Source organism: Amphimedon queenslandica, unplaced genomic scaffold (genome assembly GCF_000090795.2).
Source record: "Amphimedon queenslandica unplaced genomic scaffold, v1.1 AMPQUscaffold_12974, whole genome shotgun sequence".
NCBI lineage: Eukaryota > Metazoa > Porifera > Demospongiae > Haplosclerida > Niphatidae > Amphimedon > Amphimedon queenslandica.
Window position 1 is genome coordinate 30,571 of NW_003546790.1, and position 21,711 is coordinate 52,281.

Sequence of the window (21,711 nt, forward strand, 5' to 3'; positions counted from 1 at the left end):
AGCCGTCAGCAAAGTTAGTTCAGGTCAAGTGAAAATATGGTTGCCTTCTGCTTGTGTCTTTGTCTTATGCTCGTCCCTACAGTGATCTCTACTAACTATAATCTTCGTCCTGGGTCTAGTAGTGAATCATGTACTATTCTGAACGAGCCTGTACTAAACTGCAGTGACATCAGCACGTTACTCCTCTCAATACAAAGTCTTGAGCCAGTGACTGTCACCCTCTCTCCTGGAGAATACACTCTACTGGAGGAGAACTTCACCCTGGACTATTCTCTGAGTATTATTTCTCTTGAAAGAGATGCTGTTATATCCTGTAGGCCTGATATAGACTCTTCTCCAGCCAATATATCACAAATAACCTTCTCCAATGTCAGCCATGTCTCCTTTAGTGGTGTCACTTTTAGAGGCTGTTACTCACTGAGAATGGATGAGGTGGACAACGTTACAATTAATGACTGCATTTTTAGGTAAAATTAATTTATATGTAGATCTACATGTACATCAATAATGATACCTTTTCATGGTGGGGGGGAATTGTTATTGCTAATTTTAGTGTTTTCATTAATTTTACACATTATTGATGTTTTAAGAAGTTACGACTCACTAATTTTCCTGGAACTATTTTAGTACTTGGTACCTACTAATTTATTCAATGTTATCAATTCATGTTAATTATAAGTGTATGATTAATTTTGGTAACTGCAACATGTCAAAATTACCATTAACCATTTCGTGTTTATTTTTCTCTCTAGAGATTTCCTATCTCCTTCAGTTGACATTAAAAACTCACTAACAATTACCATACTCAACACGTCCTTCATCAACAACTCGGTAACTACTAACAACCAAAGATTCAGAGCAGATGCTGCCGGTCTCTCTCTCTCCTATTTCTTCTCGTCTTACCCACAAATTCCTCGAGTTTTCGTAAATGTCACAAACTGTACTTTTAAGAACAACAGAGGGGAAGTACCCTCTCAGTTACTTAGCCAACAGATCAGCCAAGTTCTTAATCAGCAGTATTACCCAGCAAGAGGAGGAGCACTGGGTATAATAATAACTGAGAGATACGTAAATGTCACTGGTATTTTCGAAGACATACACTTTCTTAATAATTACGCCGAATCGTTTGGTGGGGCAGTTTATATTGGACTGGATGGTAGGGAAGTTGCTCACTCATTGAAGTTTAGGAGATGCAAATTTATCCATAATGTATGTGATGGAGGGGCTGGTGCATTTCTTATTGCCTATCTTAAGATTAGACACGATGAGCAACTGAGTGTGACTGTAATAGAAGACAGCGAGTTTATTAATAATACTGCACATACTGGAGGAGGGATCCTATCGTTACAGACTCGATTAAATGGTAGTCATGATTACCTTGTCGTTCGAAGATCAGCTTTTACTGGTAATAAAGGAGAGCAAGGAGCCGCCATAGCATTTGCTTCTTTATTCAACGTACAGACACAAGATACTATCATACCATCTATAGTAGAGAATTGGTAAGTACATGTATGTATGTATAGTACAAGGGAATTTGGCATGAGTGTTATCATTGAAGTTACTATTGTTATTGTAATATTATACTAGAATATTGTATTAAAGGGCTGTCTTTCCTTATCTGCCCGTAATGCTATGAAAAGGTTTAATATTTCTCTCAACAACTAATGCTCTCATCTTATACATGTACATGTTTCTAAACGTACATGTACTTGTACGAAATTATGTTATGCGTGCGTGCATGTACATGTGCATGTACGTCTATATCTACATATGGGTGTGTGATATGTTTGCTAATTGATGTACCATACTGTATATCTTTCTATATGAGTAATGCTTTTAAAATTAGTCATGTATTTCCACATACACTAGTTTCTAATTGAGTACTTGTACATGTACCTGTACATACATGTACATGTGCATGTACATATACGTGTGTGTGGGTATGTGTAAGTGGAGTTACTAATTGATGTACTCTTATTAGTTTAAGTTTGTATTACAATGAAAGTGTTCTGTGTATACATAATAACTCAAATAATTCACTCAATTATGTATTGTAGTAATTTCACTGCTCATGATTCAAATGGTGGGACACTCATTGCTGGTTTCACTCACATTGCTCTACAAGGAGCTAATGACTTCATAGATAACAGAGGACCAACATTAAGAGTAAGATTGATTGACATTATAGTTGTGTATTTATGCATCTATACTTGTACAGTAATCGTTTTATGTACACCTAAACACTTCATCTCACCATCCTTTATGTATTAAAAATTATACATGTAACAATGTCTGTGCCATCCACTTAACGATCAAAGTGAAACTTGCTAATTTAAAATTAAGTAGTAGTAGAATTAACACTAGAAAAACTACATGTACATGATTACATCAAAAGTTACGTAAGTCCATGAACATACATGTAATTACATGTGTTCTTTTTATTTCATCTCTCTCCCTCCACTCTCTCTCTCTCTCTCTCTCTCTCTCTCTCTCCCTTCCTCTCCCCCCTCCCTCCCTCCCTCCCTCTCTCTCTCTTACTCTTTCAACTATTCTTTTCTACCATTTCAATCTCATTTCTCTCTTTTATTTCCCTCTCTGTAGGTCATTGGTTGTCTCCTACTAGTGAGAGGCTCTCTCTCATTCATTGGTAATGATGTGACCATTTCTGGTGGGGCTGCCATGCACTTCACTGCTTTTGCCCAAATGAAGCTATACAAGACAGCTCAGATATTCTTTATCAACAACACTGGAATGTAAATACACATACATCTACATGTACACTCATACTATTCATTATTTTAACCATAAATATTATAGTCTATATGCTTCTTATTATTAAATAAAATTACTTATAGTTTTAGAGCTATAGCAGTTCAGTAATTTTGTTTATCCTTACAATGTTATTTTTGATGACTATTATGTACTTAACCTCATTATGACAGTTATTTTAACATTGCTTGATCACTATTTATGCTCCACTAACACTATGCTTGCATTGTCATATGACACAGGTTACCTAATATAAATTATTGTTGCACAATGTATACTCAAGCCGTTTTTGTCAGCAATGAACAGCCGCCGCTAGTTTTGACAAAGCAACGGGACAGCCCATCATTTACCATTATGTGTGCTTGCATGGCCACAATTTAAATTGACTGCTACTGACACTGTAACTACCGTATAGCAGAAAATTTTTGTGGCCCAAAAATTTCACAAATTTGTTCAAAAATAAATTTCGTGACTTTAATTTTTGTGGTTTTCTACTTTTTGGCCTTCTTGAACCATATTAAATCAATTTTCACAAATTTTATTTTCATGGATTTTTAAAAAAATGCAAAATCCACGAAAATTTTGGGCCAAGACAATTTTCCGCTATACGGTATGGCAAAGAAAATCCAAATCAATGTTATTAATAAAGTGAATATTTTTTCTCATTAATTCTAATTTTTATTTTTCTGTAGACTTGGTGCTTCAATTAGAGTTGATCTCCAAAGGTTTCCATCAGTTTTTACTCAGTTACTGTTCAACCCACTTTGTTTCATTTTGTATGAAGATGAGAATACAGCACCAGTTGATTGGAATCCAGTAAGTAGTAAGTCTAGTAACAGATGTAAAAGGCCTTTGCCATTAAATTTTAAAATGCTTTTGTTTCAATTTTAGTAAAAATCATTTGCTTAAATTGTCTACACAGCTTAAGAATGAATAGAATTTATTCCAAAGTTGATTTTGGTAATAGACAATCAATTGTTTTTGTAAGCCAAACTTTCTACATGTACATGTACATTTAATTACAACTCCAAATTTTGTGATCAGAATCAAGTCAAAACTTCGCATAAAATATAAGGACAATGGCATAGTAGGCATACATACAAATACAAATTGAAATGGCCTTTATTAAGTATTGGGACCTTTATTAATATTTCGATTGATTTTAAGACCTAGTATATCATTATTATTATTATTTTTCTTTTTTATTATAGCGTATGATACATTTTCATGGCAATCATGCTCAGCTAGGATCAGTAATGTACATGTCTTACTTTGACCTTTGCTCCTATTACAGCAGTGATCGGGACAACTATAACAACATATTCAGCATCAAGAGCTTTCCTTCATGGCCAGTATTTGAATTTGGGTAAGTTATTTAAGAGTATAAAGATGTTATCAGACAATTTTGGGTGTAGCATATAATTATGGGAATTATGTTAATATTTCTACAGCCTCCCCTTTTATTGATTTTTAATGCCTTGTTTAATGGCTTTTTCTGAAAAATTGCTCAAAAATTACCTCCAATTTTTATTACATTTTCTGATACATATTGATGTACTTATGCTGTGTAGAAAGTTTGAGCTAATTCCGACTAAAACTTTTCAAGTTACGACCATTTTAAAAAAATTGGCCAATTTCTGAAAATTACCCTGTATTATAGCCCATGGTTTTTTCTGAAAAATGACTCAAAAATTACCCCCAATTTTTATTACATTTTCTGATGCATATTGATGTACTTATGCTGTGTAGAAAGTTTGAGCTAATTCCGACTAAAAATTTTCAAGTTACGGCCATTTTTAAAAAATCGGCCAATTTCTAAAAAATACCCTGTACTGGCTTTTTTGAAAAAATGACTCAAAAATTACCTCCAATTTTTATTACATTTTCTGATACATATTGATGTACTTATGCTGTGTAGAAAGTTTGAGCTAATTCCAACTAAAACTTTTCAAGTTACGGCCATCTTAAAAAATCAGCCAATTTCTAAAAAACACTCTGTACTATAATGGTTTTTTCTAAAAAATGACTCAAAAATTACCCCCAATTTTTATTACATTTTCTGATGCATATTGATGTACTTATGCTGTGTAGAAAGTTTGAGCTAATTCCAACTAGAACTCTTCAAGTTACGGCCATTTTAAAAAATCGGCCAATTTCTATAAAATACCCTGTACTATAGCCCATGGTTTTTTCTAAAAAATGACTCAAAAATCACCCCCTATTTTTATTACATTTTCTAATTCATATTGATGTACTTATGCTGTGTAGAAAGTTTGAGCTAATTCCAACTAAAACTTTTCAAGTTACAGCCATTTAAAAAAACCGGCCAATTTCTGTAAAATACCCTGTACTATAGCCCATGGTTTTTTCTAAAAAATGACTCAAAAATCACCCCCAATTTTTATTACATTTTCTGATACATATTGATGTACTTTTGCTGTGTAGAAAGTTTGAGCTAATTCCAACTAGAACTCTTCAAGTTACGGCCATTTTAAAAAATCGGCCAATTTCTATAAAATACCCTGTACTATAGCCCATGGTTTTTTCTAAAAAATGACTCAAAAATCACCCCCTATTTTTATTACATTTTCTAATTCATATTGATGTACTTATGCTGTGTAGAAAGTTTCAGCTGATTCTGACAAGTAATTTCCAAGTTATGAGCATTTTTAAAAGCAAGCCAATTTTCAAAAATAGCAAAACTGTTTCTAAGATTGAATTCATGCACCATATATATGTGTATATGTATGATAAAGTTTTTTCCAGCAGCAAGATAGCTCAGAGATTTTGTCTAAATACACTGCATTTTCCCACATGCAGTAGAAAGTAAAGAACACCTACATGTTTATGTTTTAGTGAAGAATCTTAAATTGCATTTGGCTCACAATTTTTTTCAAAAATTTGCTTCAAAATCATCCTTAATTTTTTGTTACATTTTTTGCTAAATACTAATGTCCTTATGCTGTGTATAGAAAAATTTGAATTGTTTCCGACAAATATTTTTCCAATTATACCAGTTTATTACAACATGTACATGTAGTACTGTCTTTTTTCAATAGTGAAAACAACAATACGTTTCACGAGGATTCAACCAACAGTTCATATTATATGCAGACTCCAGCTATCACCATTGATGTGAACTCATTTACAGATAGCACTGTGAGTAATGATGGACGTGTAAATGTACATGTACATATGTGTAATTCATTATACCATACAGTGGGTTTATTTTGTTTGCCAATTTTTCATTCCCCAGCTGTTAAAATAAAATACATGTATTAATCTAGAAAACACATGGAGTACATGTACATGTACAAATGTAGATGGGTGTCTTTTTTTAGTCTAACACAAGACATACGGAAATAAAACCCACAAAGTCTGATTAGAATTAAAGTTTGACCCAACAAAAGAAATCCGTCATGTAATAAGTCATATGTAATAATTTTACTACTGGTTATTTTTGTGGCTTGATCAATTATCATGGAATAAAATAATTTCCATATATGGAGAATACTTGTATTGCAGGCTAATTGTCTGATGTGTAACTGGCTTTATTAAGTACGCTCCTAATGGCATACATGTATTTACATGTATTTACTTATGTACATGTACATAAATGAATATGAACTTTAGTAGACAGTAGTTTAAAATTCATTGTACTAAGATTACTATAAACTTTATTTTATTGTTAGATTTCGCTCAGACCAGGAGAAGATAAAACGCTCCACATAACAGGCCTGGATCAGTTCAATAATCCAACATATTTTGTTGCTCGTGTCATTGACGAGAATGAAAGTCTAAGAGCCACCCTCTCCTCTCTATTCACCATCACTGATGACTTCAACCCTCCAGCAGACTACAGTGAAGTGTACATGGGAAAGGTACGTAGATAAATACATGTATATGTGTATAAATACCTTCTTATCATCATCAAGAGTACATAATAGGTATCATTATTAGGTACTATCCTTAGGTATTTTGTACTCTTGTCATTAATGATACCGTAGGGCGCCTTTTTTTCGAGGGCTATAAATTTTGCGGATTTCGCGATTGTTTTAAAGATTCGCGAAAATTACTTTCACGAAAATCAAATCAATACGGTACAAGATGGCAGACGGCATAAATTCGCGAAAATTAAATCCGCGAAATAAAAATCCACGAAATTCATAGCCCTCGAAAAAAAGGCGCCCTACGGTACATGTATACATGTACAGTTATACATGTACATGTACCTGTCATGTACAATGTATGTAGTGTACATTGAAGTTGACACAAAAACAGCCAAATTTTAATTTTTTATTCATTCCCCTTGCCTTTTTTGGCGAGTGTAATCCAGGCTTAAGCGGTACATGTACATTGTATATTGAGTTGTTGTAGTATGTGTGGGAATCATTATGAGTATTGCATACATGTACATGTATATTCATGTTAAGGCTGATTTGTAATAAGACGCTAGGTCAGCGTACCGTTGATTTCAATCAAAAGTGTGGGCGATTTGACCTTTTAATGCATGCTTTCTGCTAGAATTGAACCAGATTATATTCCAGCATTAACGTAATGTTAGGACTAGTTTAATATTGTAAACCAACCTTGAAATTACGTGTACCAGTGCACTGTACAATGTATTTGTATAATTCTTTACTGTGTATGTTTGCATGTTCTATTGTAGAATGAGGTATCAGCTATATTCAGTCCCAGTCTGTTACCAGTCTATCCTAATAAATCAAGTGAGGTGGAGTACACCTTGAGACTGCCCTCTAGTGTAAGGACACAGCAACTGACTGTATACACTGCCAGTGATAAGAGGGTACTGGTACAGATTGATAATCCCAATGGAATTGCAGTGAGTGTATCACATAATTATTATTAAATTTATGTGTGTGAATATTATTTTGTCTCTCATTTAATTGCCTCTTATGGTATATAGCTCCAAATTTTTGTCAGTCAAAATTTTAATTGTCAAATTTGTCAGGCAAATATTTTTGTTTGATAAAATTTTTGACTAACAAAATTTTGCATCACGTGGGTAGCATGCAGATTTATAACAGAAATGACAATTAAGACAAAAATTAATTTTAATAAGAAATTAAAATTTTAAAAAAATTTTTGACCCACAAAATTTGGGGCTTTATGGCACCGTATAGCAACAAATTTTGGAGGGATTTAAATTTGGCAAATTTGGCATTTTCATAGCCATTTGCCAAAATGAAAATCCGCCATTTTGAGCCATTATGTGTATGCTCAATGGCAAATGGCCACAAATTTGCCAAATTAAAATTCACCAATTACTAAAATTAATTTTAGCAATTCACTAAATTTAACTCCCTTCAAAATATCCCACCATACGGTGACATTGTATTCTTATTTCTTTCTCTGCCCATTCTTACAGTACAACTACCTCAATCTCTCATTCCACGTATTGCCCTGTCCTCCTGGCTATGATCTACAAGTGTCCCCTGATAACAATGCTGAGTATACTTGTGTCTGTACTGGAGCTAGAGATGATCCTTTTGCTGTACTGGACTGTGATGAGAGTCATGATGCCATCCTCTTGAGGGTAAGGAATTTATTATTTTGCCAAATACGGTACATGTACATGTATGTACATGCTATTTCATCAAAAATGACTATGAGAGAGTTTTTCATTTTTATAATATTTCCTGATACATATATATGTACCGTATTTGCTTGATTAAATGCCCGAGCGTTTATTTCTTAACAGAGAAAATTCAAATAAAAAAAACAAAAAACCTATAGTGGATTCGAACCCATGACCTTGTGGCATTCCAAACTGTACTCCAACAGTTAGGCTATCTGGGACGATCTAAATCCTAGGGCACATATACTGGGTAAAATATGCGTATCTATAGTTAGAAAATATTTGTCATGGGCGTTTATTTGAGCAGGGTGTTTATTTGAGCAAATATGGTACTCATGTTGTATAGAGAGTTTGAGCTAATTTTGATCAAAATTGTTAATAATTTTTTTAAGTTGCTGCAAAATCAGGCCAAAATTAGTAATAGTAGTTATAACCTCATGTCTGACGTATGCATAAATGTACATGTACAGACACTTTTATTGTAAAAGTTAAAACTAATAAAAATCACTGCATATACGTGTACATTTGTAATGTAAATTAAATCATTTTGAATTGTTTTAATTTTTATTAGAATGGTTATTGGGCTGGTTTCGATAGAGAAGAAGCAGTTGAGGACAGTAATCCTAATCTTGATGTGTACACTTGCCCAATCACATACTGTCAGTGTATGAATGACAATAATGATAACTGCATCACTGAATACTCTTACTCACAACCTAATCAGCAGTGCCACCCACCAAGAATAGGTTAGTAGTATACAATATAGACTTTAATGTATTGTGCGTGGGTGCATCAAAGGCACCGCCCGTGCTGTATATCTCATATAGCACACTTCCGGTTCATACAGCACAGTTTGTGGTCCATACAGCACAGTTTGTGGCCCATACAGCACAGTTTGTGGTTTCCTGTTGTATAAACTGTGACCGCCCCCCCTAAGAGCCACACAATGTAGAAGACTCCACGAGCAGATAGTCCAGTCTCTTTTCAGCCTTTTGGTTCTCTTTAGGCTATTCTTCACTTGGACTAGGGCTGGTGCCTTTGATGCACCCACGCACTATGACCATAAACTAGTAAAAGCACGGTTCCTCCTGTGCTGTACTGGAAATACAGCACGGGGAACTGTGCTTTAACTAATACTTAATTTTGAGAGTTTGGCATACTACATTTGCTATTTTGGCATATTCCTGAAAGATTTATTTTGCATTAAAAAAATTATTCAGTTTGTACGGAAAAATTTGCAATTTATGACTGATTAATTTTGTGGCCACACATTGACAAAAGTTTAGAAAGCTTTTGGTTGTATGGTAATTTCATAGAGCTTTTTGCATATACATGTACATGTAATACAATTTTGCTGTATCTCACCATTAAAGAATAAGGGTGGAAGGGAAGGAGCGAGAGAGAAAGAGCAAAAGAGCGAGCCAGCAAGGAAGGAGTGCATGTAAAAGTTACATGTACATGTACATGTTGGAGAAATAGGTGAATGTGATTCACTCAATACTTTTCTATAGGTACACTATGTGGACAGTGTGGTGATAATACAACTGTCACTATACTGAGACTACAGTGTAAAGAAGGCTGTGAAGGAAACTACCATATCTATTATGCAACAGCAATACTTAGTATGTTAAACAAGCATGTACATGTATTTTTTATGCTATTTTTGTATTGCCATTTCTACCTCTCCTTTTATACTGTAAATTTAAATTTTTTTGCTATCTATTTTTTGTAGTTATTGTTTATGTGTTGGTTATTGTTGCTGTACTGCTGGCATCAGTTAAACTGGGCATAACATTCCCACATTCAATGAGGCCAATTTTATTTTACATTCAGGTGAAAAACAATTTTTAATAATACACATATATATGTACAATGTATATATATATACATGTACATGTACTTGTATACATTTGTATACAATATTTCAATGATCATTCGTTCCAATCAAAATGTCTGTTTTAAAAGCATTTTTGTACTCATACAAAAAATCAAATTGACCACTGTATAACTTGATTGTATATTTTTTATTATTGTAGACTGTCTATTATACAACTGAATATTTTCCTATTTCATTCTGGAACTCTCGACAATACGTAAGACTAAAAAAATTATTATTTTATTTGTATATCTTAATTCTTAAACAGATGCTGTATCTTGGTAACCTCCTTGGGCTTTATTTTCCTGTTGATTTTTGTTTCCTGAGCAAAGCTCCGTCAGTTTTACTCTTTCTCCCAAGGTTCATTCCTCCTTTCCTGGTTTTCATTGTACCGTTTTTCTTTCTTCGCTGGAAAAGGTGAGACATGCTTTTTTCATTATTTACATCCATGCATAAGGGACTAGGTGACGAGACTAATACATGCACTCCATGCAGTAGGATTTCTAGCAAAATTGATTTTGGTCATGCTGTACTTTGAGATTAAAAATTAGTTATTGCCTAAAATCTGTGACCTGTAGAGATGCACCAGCTTTTATAGCTTCATTATTGAAGGCTTGTTTATAATGTACAATACAATAAATCAGTAATACACATTCCTTTTTTGGTTGTATTTGTATTGACATTGCAACAGGAAGTCCTGTATAACAACATTGGTAAAATAACTTGTCAAAACCACACATTGTTGTTGCTGTACTGCCATTCTGGTCACAACATACTTTGTACATTGTAAATGCATGAAAGAATGTTATTAAACTCTTTTATTATTGTGACTTTTAATTTTATCATAGAGGGCGGCGCAAAATATTTCATGGATTGTGGAGCCTCATTCTGGTCACTTATGCTCCTCTCTGCTACACCTGTATGATGCTACTCCATTGTCCTATACTAGCAGACATTAATGGCAGTAATGATGTCATGGTAAGATATAGAACAAGATTATATCTTGTATGTGTAGTACATGTAGATTAATAAGAAAGAGTGGCTAAGAGAACAGATTGTAATTAAAGCAGGGGATAATTTATCTGAAATATGCCACTTTTTGCTTTTTTGTAATGTGTTTTTTTGAGTGAAAGAAAAATATTTAGCAAATGGTTATGTGGGCCGAGTACCATGCCTGGAGATTCAATCAACTAGAGTATGATGAAGGGATAATTCTCCATTTTTATAATTTTATCTGATGCTCATATATATTCCTAAGTTGTGTAAAAAGTCTGGGTTGATTCTGATCGAAATTATATTTTTAATGAATTTTTAAAGTTGGCCAACCTATGACAACCATAAATTATGATTATTAATAACCCACGGCCCCACCCTAATGTCCAAAACCACGTGGTCCACTAGTGCTGGGCGATATTGAAAATTTTGAAACGATACGATATGATACGATATTGCCTAAAAATGAGGATATCGATATTTTTTATCGATAAGTTATTAAGCCACACCCATTAACTTTAATATTACTAAAAATGGCTAAATAAAGCCATTTCTGAGAAAAATTATTATTGAAAAGCATTATATAAACCTTCTTTGGCTTCATATACTTCAGCTACTTCATCTACTTTCCAAGAAAATACATTTTAGTAATTTTATAGATGTTACTCCTATAGTTAATTAACCATTTATTAAGGTTATGTAACCATTTTGTGGGCGTGGTCTCATTATCGATATTTTCTTCAAGTTTTTTCGATATTGATAAGTATCGATACCGCATTATATCGATTAAATATCGTGAGTTTTGATATATCGCCCAGCACTATGGTCCACAACTGCACATTTTTCAGAATGGCTGTCAGAGCAACTTCTTCTTTAGAGGAACTCCTCACTTGTTCAGTGTGTCTTGAGGTTTATTCCAACCCTAAAACACTTCCTTGTCATCATTCTTTCTGTCAGACTTGCCTCGAGAAGCTACCAAAAGAAGATACTCATTCCTTCTACTGCCCAACTTGTTGCAGGCACACAGAATTACCTGATGGAGGAGTAGCTGCCCTTTCTACTGCCTTCTACCTCTACAAGTGTAAGGAAATACATTCTAGCCTGAAGAAAGAGTTTAAGTGTGGCAACTGCCACAAGAACACTGCTGCTAATTATTGTAAGATGTGTACCAGCCCCCTTTGTGTTGCTTGCACTGAATTACATAACAATTTGAGCAAATTCTCTTCCCATGAGATGCTTAATATCGTTTTGGTACAGAATTTACTATCAGCCGTTGAGCAGTTCAGTGAAGTGAAAGCTGAAGTGAGAGGAGAAGCCCACTTACAACAGTTTAGCCATGAGGATCCTGAGCAGCAATGGAAGAATATTGACCAATTGCTCCGTTTCCTGCAGACTGGAGGAGGAGAAAGTAGCTCTGTTGATGGTGTTCCTCAAGCAGATCATCTATTGCTGTCTATTGCGGAGCTGAATGCTCTTTCTCAATGTTATTCAATGAGTGCTCCTTCCATTCCTTGTGATTATTATGGAGTTGCTATTCCTCGTGCTCTCTTCTTTTCTGAATTTTTTGTACAAGTAACTAAAGTTCACTGCACTGATGAACGATTACTCTCATTCTTTCTCTCTATTGAATCCACTACTTGTGGGGAAAATTTGATCATTCCAGTGTCTTCATTGAAGTGTAGTTTAATTCCAGTTGTCAAAGGCAAGGAGCATAATAAAGAGTATAAGATCAAGCTGACTGATTCTCCTGGAGTGTATCAAGTTCATTGTTCTCCATTGTCTTGTGGTGCTCATTCTTTATCAGTTTGTGTTTTTGATGTACAACTTGATCTTGAATCTCTAGTTGTTCCGTTTAATCCTCATTTTGATACCATTACTCCATCTCGTGCTATGTGTGGGCTACAGCACTGTTCTAATGTTGCTGGAGGCCAAAATGGCATTGTTCTATTCACTCAGTACTGGTGTACAGTGTATAAAGCTAGTTTCACTGCCAAATATTTCTGTCCACCCAATAAACCTCTTTCTGTTGTGAAATCTGATGATGCCGCTTGCTATGTTTGCTTATCATCCAGTAATTATGCCATTCTTGTATCAAAGAAATCAATTGAAATTTTACATTTAAATGGTTCATTATGTAAGAAAATGTCTGATCCTATCAGTTTTATGAGTAGCCCCAGTTGTGTTGCAGCCTCTTTTGTCACTGGGTTCATATACATTGCTGATAAGGACAAAGTTCATATATTGTCTTCTGATCTGAGATTCATTCGTTCTTTTCAATGGAGGTCCAAAACCGTTAAACCTATGCCAGCTGATGGTAATGTTAATGGTATTTCTCCTGAAAGTATTCGTGAGTTTAGTAATGTCAATGGTATGGCATTAGTAGTCATTGATGGTGAAGATTTTCTCTATGTCACTGATGGCTTTGATAACAGAATTCAAAAGTTTACTCATCATGGCGAATATGTCTCTTCTTTTGGCAAGAAGGGATTTGCTCCTGGGGAGCTGTTTCTTCCTCATGGTATTGCTGTTGGTCCTGGTAACCTCCTGTATGTAGCAGAACTTGGCAATCATCGTATCTCAGTTTTCACTTTTGGAGGTGATTTTGTTTGTTGTTTTGGAGAGCGTGGCAGTAATATTGACCAGTTTGTTTGCCCCAAAGGAATTGCGTTTGACAGTAATGGAGTCATGTATGTTTGTGATAGCAACAACGGCAGATTGGTACTTTATTGAACTGAACTATAGTGAACTTGTTATTAATATTCGTTAGTAGTTATTAGTAGTTATTGTTGCGTTTAATCTATTTACCAATACAAACAAATTAATACTACCTTCTTTCATATGAGAGAGAGTGCTCTGTATGCATATACTTATCTTAAAAGTTTGAGGTAATTTTGGATTTTTTACACATTTTTGAAGTTACTCCCAAATGGGGCAAAAGTCCCTTTTGGCCAAATTTCATCAAAATTGAAAAGTATAGAATTCTCAATTTTATTACATTTTCTGATACATATACATGTTCTTATGTTGTGTAGAAAGTTTGAGCTGATTCTGATTGAGTTTGTATTTTTTACACAATGTATACATATTAGCAATATTCTATTGTTTTAGGGTTTAGGGATTAGAATGGTGGGTTTTTTTTATTTTAGAGCACCCTGTAGATATATTAGGAGTCTCTAGTTCATATACTTTCGGTGTCTTTTGAGCCTATACTTTGGGGGTGCCAAATAAATACTCTAGTTGATTCTAAAGATTTTTTATACTTATTTTTGTTTTATTATATAGCGTTGGTATTTAGATGGTAACATTCAGTGCTTCAGAGATGTATCACACATTGTTCTGGGGGTCCTGGCGATCATTTTCTTACTGGGTCTGATATTATTGATACCTTTAGTTGTTTTGATGGTCATGTTTCGGAATCATCAATTCTTTCAAGTAAGGCAATACTGTTAATTTCTTTATTGTACATGAGGCATTGTGCTCATGCAGTTTTTCATTAGTGGATTGTAAAGTTGCTCAAAAACTGCTCCAAAAATTGCAAAAAGAGAAGTCTCTATTTTAAATTATTTTTCCTTCATATACATGTAGTTATGTTGCATAGAACATTAAAGCTGATTCCAATTAAATTTGTGAATTTTTAAAGTTGCTGAAAATATGGGCTTGAGTCCCAGTTGCCAAGTTTTGCCAAAAATGAAACAGAAAAATATTTCATTTTTGTGCTTTTCCCAATACAAATATATGTACTTATGTTGTTTACAAAGTTTCAGCTCATTCCAATCAAAAGTGGATTTTAAAAAATTTTTTACAGTTGCTCCGAAATCAGGTCAATGTCCCTGTACTATAATAGTACAGGGTCATTGGCCAAAATTTTTCCAATAATGAAAGGAGAGAATTTTCATTTTCTTGTTGCGTATACATGTCTTTAGGTTATGTAGAAATTTTAAACTGATTCCAACTGAAATCAGATTTTAAAAAATTTTAAAGCTGATTAAAATTTTGCAAAAGTATACATGCACAATTACCAGTGTGTTTTAGTGTATAACATTGTCTGTAGCTATACTATTATAACAATTTCAACAATCTAATTTCTTGCTAGGAAAGATACCCCATACTGATAAGTGCTATTGATGCACTGAAGGCTGGATACAGATCCCATTGTTCATGGTGGGGTGGCATTGAACTATTCAGTCGTATGCTCCTGATAGGAATTGCAATTGGACTACCAGGAAGAACAGTATGTTGATTAGAATAATTGCTTGATACATAATGTATGATAATACCATATAGAAGAAAATTTTCGTTGCCATAAAATTTTTTGTCCATCCAAGCAGGCCTTACAAGATAGTTTCGTTAATAATTTTCATTGATTAACAGTAATCATTAACTCAGTCACACCCACTTAATTTTAAACTTTCATTGTCTAAAATTTTTGTTAAAACTTATGACTAACGAAACAAATGAAAATTACACTGCAGCACTCAACAAAAATTTCCTGCTACACAATACCTCTTTTTTACTATTTTTCATTGTCATTCCTTTCATAGGTTGCTCCTGTGTATCTGCTAGCATTCCTATTATTTTTACACATATATGTACGCCCATACAAGTATGCCATTCAGAATATTATTGAGGCTGTCGTTCTCTTTGACTATTGTCTCCTGTTCATACTTCGCTCACCATCATCGCTACAGGAGCTTTTAAATCCTTATTCAGGGACTTCAATACCCAGTAATTTTGGGACGGAGTTACCTTCTAATGATAGTATCACTTATTTCTATTGGCCTTTCTTCTACCTGCCAGTGTTTATGGGCATTGGTGTGTGTATTGGTTGGATCATATATAGAGTTTGGTGAGTGTTACAATATATGTACATTGTAATTGGGTTACTGTACAGTATAGCTGGTGACTTAATTGTTAATCAGATGATTCAGATGTACATGTACACGTAAAGTATGAATTATTTGATTTTTGTTTATTACATAATATACCATGCGGGTATAAAATTCCGTGGGATATTAAATTTTGTGGGTGACTTCTTAACCTTTAAAGTTACTACCATGGGAATGCTCACTGCACATGCACAGCATGTGAAAATATATGACTTAATGCAAGTGCATGGGCAAAAACGTGAAATTTAACCCCCTTGACGTGAAATTTAACCCCTTCAAAATTGAAAAATTAAGAGTTTGTCACTAAAACACAAAATTTCATGCCCTCGAAATTTACTAGCCATATGGTAGCCTATGAATTACATGTACATGTAAATGCATGCCCAATGTGTTTACTTGCAAATGTCTGTGATTTCATTAACCAGTTATTAATAACTCTAATTGTATAGTTGAATATTCAAGAGTCCCTTACTCTATACCTTTGCTTCTATTTTTAAACGGTTCTTCTACTTAGGAAAGCCAAAAAGAACAGAGAAAAAGTTTTACAGGATTGGCAAAGCAGAAACGCTCAAGCTAATCTCCCAATATCAATAGGAGTGGATCATTTTATTGATCATGACACGATGATACAAGGAAATGTTACATTTAGTGAACTTGGAGAATACTATCTTGTGGATGAGAAGCCAGTCTCTAGGGCCATTAACAATGCATCAGTAAGAAAACGAAATAAAGAAGAAAGTAGTAACAATAATAAGAAAGAATGACAATTATTAGTATTATCAATTTGAACTTATTGTTCTTTTAGTTAGTAACTGTTGATTGTGTCAATATTTTTTTTATGTCAATTATCTTTATTACTATGAGGTGTGATTTATAACACTTAATATAGTTGCATGATGTTGCATCATAAAAAGACAAATGATATTATCGTGATTTGGCTACTCTTTTTTATTCTAACTAAAAATACAAAACACACTTATTACTGTCAATAATAATGAATAATATCTATCCCACAATTTTATCAAGTATAACAACTAATATGGCAAGACAAAAAGGCCGTGCAAAATAAACTAGAAATTGACTGAAAAAATAATAAAGAAGTTAGCGAAAAGGCCTAAGGCCAGAGAGAAACACAATTATAAAAAAAGAGCAGGAGGCACAAGAATGAGGAGAAAGAGCAGAAGATATTATTGCACTACACAAGAGTCAGGTTATTGTACTATTATAAAATAAAAATTGCTACTTATACCAAATCCACTATTGGTACCAGATTGCTTGTTTGTTCTTTCCTATATCTATTAATCCATGTCTTCTTTTGATCTTTTAGATCCTTCAGGAGTGGAGGAAAAGAGTATCCAGTAAAAATTCTTATGTATTCAAGTGATGGATGACTGAAGATAGCTTTACATAAATGTTGTACTAGTTCTATCCAGTTAGGCTGAGATGACTCTTCATTAACATCTTCATACTCTATCCTCAGTAGTCTGATGGCTGTATTTGACTGTAACATGTTAGTAACAGTAGGTAGTACCTGTTCATAAAACAATAAAGTCATTATTTGTTCCTTCTCTTCCTCACTACAGTTGCTGTGTGACTGATCTAATTTGAATTTCACTTCAAGTTCTGTGAGATTATTCCTTTGAGAAATGACATCAATAAATGTTCTAATCCCTTCATTAATAGGCAGAGAAACGGATACACTCAACTGCTGTAAACTGGTGTTCCTTCTGAGACCAATTGTTAGGAAGGACAGGAATGAACTAGGAAAGATATTATTGATCTCCCCATATTTTAGTGTTCGGTTTTGTGCTAGCATGTTTCGTAGACTAGTACCCATACTGCTAGTATAAACTCTCTTCTCCTTTATCTCAAAACTCAAAGCTTTAAGTGTAGTATTGGTTTGTAGAATAGTAAATAGTTCAATAGCACTCTCAGCTGTGTCTAGTGGCAATGTAAGTGTGTGTAGACTGGGATGAGAGAGAAATAGAAGATGTGGTGGGTATGGATCATGTAGTATCAAACAGCGTAATCCTTTGATATGTGGAAGGAGTGATGATGTCATCAGTTTACCACTCTCCTCTCCTATCTCAAGAGCAGTCAGTGGTGTGTTCACCTCTACTATATTCAGTGATGATGGTAGGAGTATATCAGATATGTTCAGTGAAAGAGCTTGCAATGTGTTGTTGTCCTTTAATATCTGCTCTATTACTGGACCAGGTACAGTAGGACCATCATAATAATCAACTGCTAATATCACCGGTAGTGATAATGAAACCATTTTTTTATTTCTTGTTATTCCTATAATGACACTTATGACAGTACTTGTTATTTCCTTCCCTCCACTATACTCAAACTTCATTTCTTGTAGTGTTGAATTCATTTCTATGCATTTCTCAAGTTCAGTGCACTTGTCTGTGTAGTATGTATCTTCAATTGTTGACACAATTAATTTTAAGTGAAGAATCTTCAATTGAGGAAGGTTTATGAACTGTAGCAATGTACTACAGGGAACAAAATCTTCTCCACTTAGATGACAGTAGCACTCTTGTATATTATAAAGAAGTGATGGTAGTAATAATTTATGTATTAATTCATCAGTAGGTGTACGCAACTCTACCTCCAGTCTCTTACACTGTAGTGAATTATTGGTTAGTCCACTAGTTAAAAGTGATAGATCCTGATTTTCTACAGTCTCCAAGTGTAAGTGATTCCATGTTGTGTTGGAATTGTTTATACAATAACTGAGACACAACCAGTCAAACAATGATAATGATTGACTGTTTCTAACTAGACAGAGTGAGTGGTTGTTGATGGATTGTGCCCAAACTTGACACAATTTTGCATTCTGTGATTCATACAGAATTTGAAGAAGAAGAATGAAAATATTGTCAAAATTATCAGATATGACATGATTATAGAGTACCTGTTTAATATCTGGATTTTGGTAGAAGTAAGAGAAATGACATGCCTCAAATCCAAACAATGGTTTCCTCTTACACTGTAAGTCAAGTTGTTGTTTATTAAAATACTGTTGATACCTCTCATGTTCAAGGTGAGTTAGACCTGCCACAAATCTCAGACACATTCGAAAGTGATCATCATCAAAGTGATCTTTAAACACTTCTATCCTTTTCTCAAACTTAGCTAACCACCATGCAGCTAAAAATTCCTGTATACTCAAGTGAAGAAATTGATACTTCTCCTCATCATATTCTATGAATGCTGTCATCAATCCGAGATAGTCTTCCTTGACTGCCTCACTCAGTGACTGTAGTTGATGTGAAGAAAACGTCATTTTTGTAATAGCCAGGTTAGTATAAGCTAATTGACACATCTCTTGTAAAGGTTTAACTAATATTGATGGCAATGAAGAAAGACTACCTAAAGTACGTGGGTTAATGTGATGTCTTGGTTTTATTTCCACGTGTCTTCTGATTGTTTGTAGAATAAAGTTCTCATACAGTTGAGTTAGTGTTGTTGGTAAGTGTCCTCCTTCCTTACAATAAACTAAGATAACCATGGAACAGACAAGTGGTATGTAACACAATGATCGAACATCATCTCTCATTTTAAGATCATTAATGAGTTTCACTGCTAATTGTGAGTCTTCATCTGCTGGTAATTCAATTGCTTCATCAACACTTTCACTATCAGCATCATCATCATTGAGATGTAAGTATTCAATAATTTGTTGTGCTAGTTTTGGATCTTTTTGAAGTGTTTGTATAATTACTGTTGATACTTCTTCCTCAGAAAACCCAATGACCTGAACATGTCTACTGAGAGTATCTATTTTCAAAAGTGAAGAGGAGGCATAGCTACGAGAGGTAACAATTAATGAACATTGGTCTAACTGCTTTCTGTGAATGATAACAGCAGCTAAAGAAGACTGCCTGAGTTGTTCACTTAGTTCATCCCAACCATCAAAGATTATCAGTAATCCTTCTCCATTTTTCTTCTCAAACCATTCAGATACCTTGGGAACTTCGTAACGCCTATACTCAAACAAGTCAGATAGTGTTTTTGCCATAGCTATTTTGCTATTCCTTAAAGGGCAGTAAAGTACCAACTCATACTTTTGGGGTACAAGTGTTCCATTAGACCACATATTTAATAGTTTACGACAGAGTGTTGTCTTGCCAATACCAGGAGGACCGTCTATTACTACTCTGAGAGACAGAGAACTATCTGTGGGTCGAAGGACATCTTCAACACTTATCTCTTCATTTTCAGTTAGTTGAACAATTTTATCAACTTGTCCTTTTAACAAATGCCAAGCTGATTTTGTTTGCATACTTGAGTCTTGTTTTTGAACTAATGCTAATCTTCCAAAGTAATTGTTTCCAATTCTTGGTGGCCAGTCTGTAGCAACAATAGGTTGGTGTTTATAGTGTTGTCTCATATTTTCAGCATATCCTTGAACATCATCAGGCAATGAACTAATGGGTTTTAAATTAGCTACATCAGACTGACCTATTGATCAACACATATAGATAATACACCACCAAAAATGCACATGTACATGTACATCTTAAACACATGTACTAGTCTAGTACATACATTATAAATATTTATTACCTTTTATATTACTAACTAGTACTACAGCATTGGATGCTTCATCAACTGGTGATGGTAATACAGTATTTGAGCTGACATTATCAGGCACAGACTGACCTACATGTGATGTGTAGGGAACATTGATCACTGATACCTTATACACATGCCTTACCTAACTGGTGTAATATAGAAGTAGCAACGTCTGTTAGTGTATGATGTTGTTGGTTTATTAATGCATGACATATATCAATAAGATACTGCTTTTGATTAAGAGAGGATTCTAATTGTCTCAGTAATGTGCTCATCAGTTTCATTGCTTTAGTATAATCAGTCATTACTCCCATTACAAGTATATCATCAAAAGCTTGTTGTGGTATCAATCTTTTAGTATGTAGTTCAGTTGCTACTTCATAAATATTACTTGAGACTTCATGAGTGAGTTTACTAAAATGAGTCATTAATACATCCTTTGGATTACCTGTGGTTATAGTGTATCAGTTACAGTTAATAAGTGATGTATTAAGATAAGCTTACCTGTTACTGCTGTTAGAGGACCAGCAGTCTTGGCTTCAATGTTATCATTAAAACTACTTCCAGTGAGCTCTGTTGATGCAGCATCTCTGTTACTGATTGTCATTTCCATATTACTATCAGTTTCTGTAGACCATTTCAGTTGATGTTCAATATTATTTGATATTTCATACTCTTTACATTGTTTCAAAGCATTAATGACATCTCTCCATGATGCTGTAGGATTAGCTTGTAACCATCTCTTATGTAAAGCCATTTTCATGAGGTGAGCATTTCTTTTTGTTTTATTGATTATACTGACATCAGATTGTGTTATTCCAGGAAGACAAAGAGCAAATGGTTTCCAGTCAACAAGTGGTTTAAGACACTTTGCAAATAAGAGACAAGATGGTTGATCATCAATCATAGGACCAGGATTGAGTTCAACATCTCCTGATAAGAGGAGGAGCTTACGTAGACAAACAATCAAATAGAAATCATTGTAAATCAGGTTAGAACTG

General features: G+C 34.1%; 2 protein-coding genes and 1 long non-coding RNA gene across 3 annotated transcripts; all 3 read left to right on the forward strand.

Moving 5' to 3' along the window:
* The first annotated feature begins 5 nt into the window (after window positions 1-5).
* LOC109585984 (uncharacterized) lies at window positions 6-16,983 on the forward strand. Its single transcript, XM_020002123.1, has 20 exons — window positions 6-467; window positions 753-1,499; window positions 2,058-2,166; window positions 2,602-2,753; window positions 3,462-3,585; window positions 3,981-4,135; window positions 5,829-5,928; window positions 6,462-6,650; window positions 7,439-7,612; window positions 8,159-8,326; window positions 8,940-9,114; window positions 9,880-9,990; window positions 10,101-10,201; window positions 10,405-10,461; window positions 10,513-10,661; window positions 11,093-11,222; window positions 14,520-14,669; window positions 15,331-15,468; window positions 15,779-16,083; window positions 16,638-16,983. The coding sequence occupies exons 1-20, from the start codon at window positions 37-39 to the stop codon at window positions 16,885-16,887; spliced, it is 3,915 nt and encodes a 1,304-aa protein (XP_019857682.1). The 5' UTR covers window positions 6-36; the 3' UTR covers window positions 16,888-16,983.
* Window positions 12,074-14,061, forward strand: LOC109585985 (RING finger protein nhl-1-like). The gene has a single exon (XM_020002124.1). It carries the CDS (start codon window positions 12,087-12,089, stop codon window positions 13,965-13,967), a length of 1,881 nt encoding a protein of 626 aa, XP_019857683.1. The 5' UTR covers window positions 12,074-12,086; the 3' UTR covers window positions 13,968-14,061.
* Window positions 16,984-21,248: 4,265 nt separating the features above from the next.
* On the forward strand, window positions 21,249-21,597 carry LOC109585978 (uncharacterized). Its single transcript, XR_002186761.1, has 2 exons — window positions 21,249-21,476; window positions 21,533-21,597. It is a non-coding gene; the product is annotated as an uncharacterized LOC109585978 (long non-coding RNA).
* The last annotated feature ends 114 nt before the right edge of the window (window positions 21,598-21,711 follow it).